At 54.0% G+C, this 8,102-nt stretch overlaps 1 protein-coding gene across 1 annotated transcript in view; it reads right to left on the bottom strand.

Moving 5' to 3' along the window:
• Positions 1-7,469, bottom strand: part of LOC104511499 (cyclin-dependent kinase 12-like) — a gene marked incomplete at its 5' end in the record, with an annotated part of 8,316 nt that extends 847 nt beyond the window's left edge. The window contains 6 exon segments of the mRNA XM_010154136.1: positions 2,551-2,745; positions 2,748-2,990; positions 4,843-5,057; positions 6,094-6,225; positions 6,797-6,913; positions 7,392-7,469. Coding sequence (XP_010152438.1) covers positions 2,551-2,745; positions 2,748-2,990; positions 4,843-5,057; positions 6,094-6,225; positions 6,797-6,913; positions 7,392-7,469 — 980 coding nt within the window.
• Between the last annotated feature and the right edge of the window lie 633 nt (positions 7,470-8,102).

The following is an 8,102-nucleotide window of genomic DNA, read 5'->3' as shown; positions in this document are numbered from 1 at the left end:
CCCCCCCAACCCCAAACTACTCCGCAGCAGCTGCCCTAAGACACCGGCACCCGTGGAGGGAATTCCTGCTCTTGGATCAAAGGCTATTGGAGAGATGGATGCGGAGCCACGTGATGGCATGTTGTTTCCCCGAAAGCGGGGTGTCCCGCTGCCAAGAGGCGAAACCCCAACAAGGCAGGGATTTTTGGACCCTGACTGTGCCCACATGGGGCTGAAGGGAGGGGGTGCACCCCCCTCGTGTCCCCTCTGCTCCCCACCGGAGCCGGCGGTGCTTTACACCCCGTTTTACATGGTACAAGTCCGGCGTAGAGCCCCAAACAACCCCAAACATCGGCATGCAGCGTACAGGCTGACCTGGAGCATGAGGAAAACTGTTTTACCACCTCCCCGTCCCTTCACACCACAAATCCCACCCCTCCCAGAATCCAACCTAAAGGCACAAAGATTATGTTTCCACAGGACCCCTCCTAGCACGGCCAACGGCACCCTTCGCCCCCAACCCCAGTACTTGGCGTTACTGGGAAAGGACCAAGCAGCCTGCTTGGACGGTGGGAAAGGTGGGAGCAGAGCTCTGGCCCCGCTCCGGACACCAAGGGGGAGGACACAACCCACTCCCCCAAGGCCTGAGGTCCTGCGGAGCAACAACTGAACTGAACTCAAGCGGTTCCTGGAGAAAAGGGTCGTCTACGTGGGGGGGCGGATTCACTCCTGGCGACGGCGCGAGAGGCCGGGAGCGCCGTGGTGGAATCAGATCCTCAAGTCATTGGCAAAACTGGTTATTAAAAAGGTCAAACTTTATTGTGAAAACCAGTAGTCTTCCAGGCCCACCCCCTCCACCCGCAGCGGTCAGTCCACTCGCAAACTAGATTGCGTTTAAATCCAGAAAACAATCTTCAGGTAACTTTAAAGCCAAGCCGATTTGGGGAGAGCGTATCACTGGAAATAATTATAAACCCAGAGAGCAACGGTGTTTAATTGACTCTGCTCTACAGTAACCTAGTTATCTTCCAGTACTAGGGCAGGAAAAGAAAAGGAAAAGGAAAGCACGATCACGACTGGCTCGTGGTGGGCGGGTGTGTTGAAGGCACGAGAACACAGCGCGTTGAGCTACATTGCGGAGGAGTTGTGTATCGGGCCAAAAGAGGCTCCCCGGAGTCTGAGACATACTCAGGAGGCGCTTCTAGAATTTTGGTGAGGTCGTCACAGGCTGTTTGCTAATAATTCAAAACAAAACAAAACAAAAAAGACATGGAGACATTTACACTCACCTTGGAAAAGCCAAGAGTTCCCCGATACAATCACGTCTTACTCGCCCTACGAGCATCAGCTGCTTGCCCAGCGGCAGAAGGCGCTGGCTGTCAGGGCTCCCGGGAGTCAACTCCACGTATAAGCAGGCACACGGGAGCTGGAGGCACAATGGTCTCCGTCCCTCCTTTCCCGCACTCTCCAAAACTTCAGTTCTCCTGCCCTTTAAAATCACCTCTGGGCTTTTTGAGAGCGCAAGAAGGGAACGGGGAGAGAGTTGGGACAAACGAGATGGGAAAATTTCTGCATCAGGGACAGTGTGGCCAGCAGGACACGGGCAGGGATCGTCCCCATGTGCTGGGCACTGGTGAGGCTGCACCTCAAATCCGGGGGTCAGTTTGGGGTTCCTCACTGCAAGACACTGAGGGGCTGGAGCGTGCCCAGAGAAGGGAACGGAGCTGGGGAAGGGGCTGGAGCACAATCCCTGTGAGGAGCAGCTGAGGGACTGGGGGGATTCAGCCTGGAGAGAAGGAGGCTCAGGGAGACCCGATCGCTCCCTACAGCTCCCTGACAGGAGGGTGCAGAGAGGGGGGTCGGTCTCTTCTCCCCAGTGATGGGACAAGAGGAAATGGCCTCAAGTTGATTGGATATTGGTGATATTCCTTCCTGGAAAGGGCTGTTGGGTTGGAACTGCCCAGGGAGGTTGAGAGTCACCATCCCGGGAGGGATCTGAGACGTGTGGCCTCAGCAGTGCTGGGTCAACATCCGTACTCGGTCTTAAAGGTCTTTTCCAACCTAAAGGATTTCATGATTCTAAAGTCTGCAGAGATCTTGTGTCCTGTGCAAAAAACCCCACCTGAAGGTGCAAACGCATTCCCAGGGATATCCGAGGAAGAACTCTGCCTCCATGTGTCCCTTTCATTTGTCGGGAAAAAAGCAAACCCTCGGATCCCCACTGACCCAACTCACACCGGAGCACCAAGGGATTGGAGATGCTGTGGAGATGTGGAGTAGTCCGTATTTTCCCGCTCTGGCTTTTGGCAGCCGTTATCACCTCCTGAGCAGTCCAGCACTTACTGCGGGGAGCAGGTCAGCATCTTTCTCAGTCCCGAAACCCGAAGTCTGACCACATTCGAGCACCCAGCACCCTTCCCCCTCCCACCCACACCCCCCTGCATCCCTCCGTCACAACACTCCGATGTCCTGCTTCCTCTGGGCTGCAGTTAAACCAGAGGCACTCACACAGAATACTTTTAACTGTTCAAACAAGTGCACAGCATCCACGCAACCGTCGTGATTATTTACCTGTGCCGTCCTCGGGATGCACGGTCGGGGTTTTCCTCGGCCCCCGTTGCTCACTGTTCTTCTCCCCATTGCTCTCCTCCAGGGTTAGCACGGGTTCCTGGCTCTTCATCAGCTGACTCAGCAGAACGGCCAGCACGTTCTGCATATCTCCCTGAGCGCTGGCTGTTTCTGGAGTCGCCGGCTCCTCCGGTAGCTGGGCCTCCACGGGCGTATGCCTTCCTCTGCCGCTGCCGCCCGAGACTCGTGCTGCTGAGTCGTGGCTTCCGTCAGCGCGTTGATGGACTGGTTGAGAGCCTCCAGCTGCTGCTGCATCTCAGGGTTCGAGTGTACGTTCAGCAGCTGGGCCATCTGTGGGACGCTCAGATCAGTCTGGCTCTGCAGCAAGTTGAGTAGAACAGCCAGCTCGCTCTGATTCAGCTGCTGGGTGATTTCTCCGAGGCCTGCAGGAAACACAAGCAGCATCGCAGGAAGGTTAGGCGAAGCTACATCACAGCCGTTTCTAATCCTGACGCTGTCAATGAACACCTCTGCTCCATGTCCCTGAGTCGAGGGAAGGCATGGAGGCTCCAGAAGGAGGATTCCAGGAGAGTTTGCCCAGATTTCCACCATCTGCTTGCCCCCCTCCAGCCTGCAATCAGCTCTGAGCAGCGCTGCAGCAGCACCCCGTGGTACTGCACACACACTGCACTCAGCCAGGGCTACAGCGGGGTCCTGCTCAGTCTCAGCCCCCTGCCCTGGGCAGGGACACCTTCCACTAGACCAGGCTGTTCCCAGCCTCATCCAGCCTGGCCTTGGGTACTCCCAGGGATGGGGCATCCACATCCTTCCTGGGCAACCTGTCCCAGTGCCTCCCACCCTCTCCGGGAAGAATTCTTTCCTGATGTCCCATCTCCATCTCCCTCTTTCCATTTAAACCTGCTTCCAAACAGCTTAGTCGAGCCAAACTTCCCTGTTCCTCAACGATCCCACTGAGGGCATCCCAAGAACCAGGCCGGTGACCAAGCACATGGCTAGTCAGGGCAGCAGGCCTGAGGATGTGTGACAGGGACTGGAAACGTTTGGCCCACTTCGTGGTAATCAGAGCAGCAAATCCGGGAGCAGCTCGGCCCCTCCCGAGTTCCCCGCAGCACTCTGCCGATCAAAAGCACTCCCTCCTGCACCGGAAAGCAGGTTTCCCGGGATGGAGCTAAGCTGCTGTTTGGGACAGAGGGAGGGTGTGTTCCAATGACGCAGCGAAAGAAATTAGGTCAAGCAGAAGGCAAATTCCTTGCTGAAACTGGTCTGGGATCAGAGGCCTCTATCCCGACCTGCAAGTACCCAGGTTAGTCCAAAATACAATCCTTGAGCGGCGTCACCTCCCTTCGCACCACGCTGGAGCGCAGCCTCCTGAGGGACAAGTGACAAGGGTGTCCCTTCATGCTGACTGTAAACCAAGGTTTTTTGGGGAAGAAGGGTGCAAAGGTTTGGTTTTAGAAGCTTAAAACAAAGATCCTGTTGCTGGTCGGCAACTAAGAACGTGACACTCGCTTTTCCCAGCTTTTTGCTAAGCCAACCACCACCTTTTGTCCATCTGCCATGTTTCATGGAACACATGGATCGTGCATTCCCTGGAGCAAGAACTGTCTTCCTCATTACTTGTCAGGGCATTAGACACAAAAGGAAGCTTTAGCCCATATATGGGTTTTCATAAGGCTCCTACAGACCAAGGCAGCCTTTTATCTCCCTACATTCCCAGGAAGAAAAATACCTCCCCTCCAACTGTTCTCTAGACACTGGAAGGTGGATCAGGTTTGGAAACAGTACACAGGTCCTGGTCCTGCAAGTCCTTATGGCCAAGCGAGCTTTTCTGCCAGAAGCAAAGCGCAGTAACGAACGCTTCTGCCCACCAGCCACTAGTCTGATACATCCCACGCTTAACCTTTGCATAATTCCATCGAGGAGCTCCAGCGTTGGCTCCTCTGTACACCCTCCACATGGCTGCACATTCCAGCCCGTTATCTGTTACGTCACCAGCCGACACGGCGTTATTCTGTCTCTCTCCGAAAGCGTGTTTTGGAACCACTAATACACCTCACAGAACAAGATCACCGTCAGCTCATCGGTGAGTGACTCCTGAAGACCGGCTGGCTCTGCTGCCAACAGCAGAGGACAAAAAATCCCCCAAGATAGAAGATTCTGGAACGCCCTTTCTGCTGGGATAGGTGTGAAGGAACCAAACTGGCATGAAAACAGACCCAGACCACCGAGGTGACGTATCGGGGGGGCCTTTTACAGCCCAGGGTGGGCACTGACCTACTGCATCTCCGGCCCCAGCCTCCGCTTTGAGCTGGGCAGGCTGTGGGTGCACAGGGCTGCTGCTGTTTTTGACAGTGTCTGTGCTTGTAACAGAGGTAGTTTCTTTCCGAGAAACTTTTGATAACGGTGGCTCCTCCACTGCGATCCCGCTCTGCCGCTGCCGTCGGCGTTTCTTGCTCCACAGCTCGTGGCAGTCCTGCCAATGGGGAAGGCTGGAAGAGAACGACACTTAGCAGTTAAAATCAGGGAAACAAACCCCATTTAACCCTCAAAGACCACAGGAAAAGTTACTAGTGCTGTAAGAGAAGCAGAGATGTCCCTCTGACTGCAACCAGGAAGACGGAAGTCCCAGACCCGGGAAAGGCAGCATAATTGTAGGTGACTCATTTAATTTGCACTGGTATCTCACCCCTGAGCATGCTGTGTTATAGAATCCCAGATTGGTTTGGGTGGGAAGGGACCCTAAAGCCCACCCAGTCCCACCCCCTGCCATGGGCAGGGACACCTTCCACTAGACCAGGTTGCTCCAAGCCTCATCCAGCCTGGCCTTGGACACTCCTAGGGATGGGGCATCCACAGCTTCTCTGGGCAACCTGTCCCAGTGCTCCCCACCCTCTCGGGGAAGGATTTCTCTCTCATGTCCCACCCCAATCTCTCCACTACAACACACACAAGCCCCAGTGAACGTGAGTCCACCAAGCTTTGAGCATCTGGTGTCTTTAAGAATCAGCTCCTTTAGTAACTCTGAAGGAAATGGGAATCTTGGAAGCTCCTGCCCTGCTTGTGCGCAAAGCAGCTAGAACAGAGGTTGATAATCCGCTTGACTGGAGTAGAAGAAAAGAGCTGCAGTGTGGCTCTGCTCAACAGCCACTCTTCTAGTCAATTAATGAGCAGCACAAACGAGGCCTGGCCAGTCCTCTGCAGCACAGAGGACAGGGAAATGCTACACGCTGCTCTTTCACATCTTTCAAGAGTTTTAGAGCACCTTACAAGCATTGAACTGGGCTTTGTAAACCCCGCCTGTTATCAGGCCAAAAACCAGCAGCAGGAAGAGCCATTTGCTCAGCCCTACAACAAAAACGCAAGGGCAGAGTCAAGAAAAGAGCCCAGAAATAACTTAATTCTGTCTGGGGAAAAAAAAAAACCAAAACAAAACCAAACCCCCCTCCCAAGGCCAAGCCAGTGGCTCCTTCCCAAAGCTCATTAGCAGCGAGCCCACTGCGGCGGAGGATGCCAGCTGGAACTTACTCCGGAGGTGCCATTTTGCTGAGGTCGACGTCCTTAAGGAAGTCGCTCTGCAGGGCCTGCTCGGCTGTGCAGCGCTTGCCGGGGTCTAGTGTCAGCATGTGGTCCAGCAGGTCGAGAGCGGACGTTGGAATGCTGCGGAGAGAGAAATACCGAGTTCAGGGTTGTTCTGCAGAGAAGGAGAAGCCCACTTCCAGAGAGATAACTGGGGCCTAAGAAAACCATGCTGTCCAAACTTATTACTACCTGATGCAGCAGCTCAAAGACACGAGCTATATGGTATTTGCAGTCTAATTTTTGCTATTTAAGAGCAGCAGCTCTGCTACAAATCCCACGAGATGATCACACCTTTGTACTCTCTCCCAGAGAACAAGTCTCTGGGGCCAGGCAGCTTCGGCACCGTGAGAATGCCATACCGTCAGGCACGCTTCCCAGGCACAGCCCCTAGCTAGAAGGGTCACGAGCGAGGCAGGAAACCCCTCCGGAAGGCACCTGTGGCAGATCAGATACTTAGGAAGGGGACAGAGACCCCATTTCCAGCCTTCCCCAGGTGGGAGAAACCCTCCTGGAGAGGGCTGCCCAAGGGCAGAAGGCAAGAAGAAAGCACTGCTTCAGCCAACCAGGTAGAGCCAGAGGCTAACAGAGGAGTTGCACAGCATGAAAAAAGGCTGTAGTGTCCCTCCCCTTCTCTTCTAACCAAACTCACAAGGAGAACTCCTCGCGCAGGCGCCTTCGGTATTGCTTCTTCGGTTTCATAGTGTTGAAGTAGGGCAACTTGATGACATCTGGCCACACCGCCGGGCAGGGGCTCCCGCAGAGCCGGCTGCGAACCAGGAAAGCAGAGCACAATCAGCAGGCGAAATGCAGATATGGAGAGGAGAGTCACCAACCCCAGTGAAAGCGTTTCTTTTCTAAGCAGCTTACTGCACCAATAATCTAGGCCTGGGCACGCTTCGACAAGGATTAGGTAACCCTCAGGTTAAAAAGGATGTACCAAGAGAAGGAAAAATGCTTATCTTGAGTTTATAAATCACCCGACACAATAAATTTCCACTGAGATGTCATTTAGGTTCATGATTTTGGCGCTGAACTAACAGCAAAGCCTGAGGTTACGTTGGCAGCCACACGCTCGCTGTGGCACGGACACCTGAACGCTGAACTACGCGCATCTGCGGCCACAGATCTGCTGATCATGTTTTACAGGCAGATTAGTGAAAGAGGGTTCTTGTAACACAGCGACGGTGTGCACAAGCAGTTTCCGCAGCACCTCTTCTCGCAGGCATGCCTGTGCAATGCTTTACCTGATTAATTCAAGCTGAGCCAGTTCCAGATTGGCTTGAAAAATAGGCTTCTTTGTAAACAGTTCCCCAAGGATACAGCTGGAAAGAGGAAAAGCAAGAGGTCACGACAGCACACCCTTGGGACGACCGTTTGAACGCCGCAGCGTTTCCGTGTAGAAGCTGGTTTGCCGGAGGAGAGTTATTTGCATCGGGGCTTGTAGTTGAGAACTGACAGACTAACCTACGTGTACAGAGCCACCGATTCTACGCAGCTGGGAAATAACATCACTAGTGGGCTGGTTCACGCGCCGCAGGCCTCACGCTTTAACTCTTTGCGGGGAAAGGATGACGTGACAAGAAAAAAAAGGAGTCAGCAAATTTATCGTTTCAAGGTTACCATCACGATTTGGGGGCTACCTGTTGGCCCAAGTTACCCTCAGCTATTTGTCATGTCACCACCAGGCGCAGAGTCTCACCCTGTTCTGACACACAACATTTGTACAGCTGGAAGGGAAAGAAGAGAAGGAGGGAGGGGACTCATTCAGCCCTTAACCCTTCAGCCTTCCCATAGGAATGATGATCCGTGACAAATATAGCTGTGGTCCGATGTGGGAACCTGTCCGCCAGGACCGGGCGAACCCACCTCATCTGGCACAGGACACTCAACACCAACCGGGCCTCGCAGCCAGAGCTTCAAGAAGGAATTAGCAGGGCCTGGTTTTAACAAAACTT

Source organism: Eurypyga helias, unplaced genomic scaffold (assembly GCF_000690775.1).
Source record: "Eurypyga helias isolate BGI_N326 unplaced genomic scaffold, ASM69077v1 scaffold30956, whole genome shotgun sequence".
Taxonomy (NCBI): domain Eukaryota; kingdom Metazoa; phylum Chordata; class Aves; order Eurypygiformes; family Eurypygidae; genus Eurypyga; species Eurypyga helias.
The sequence above is the reverse complement of the archived record's forward strand: the minus strand, read 5'-3'. Positions and strand labels throughout refer to the sequence as shown.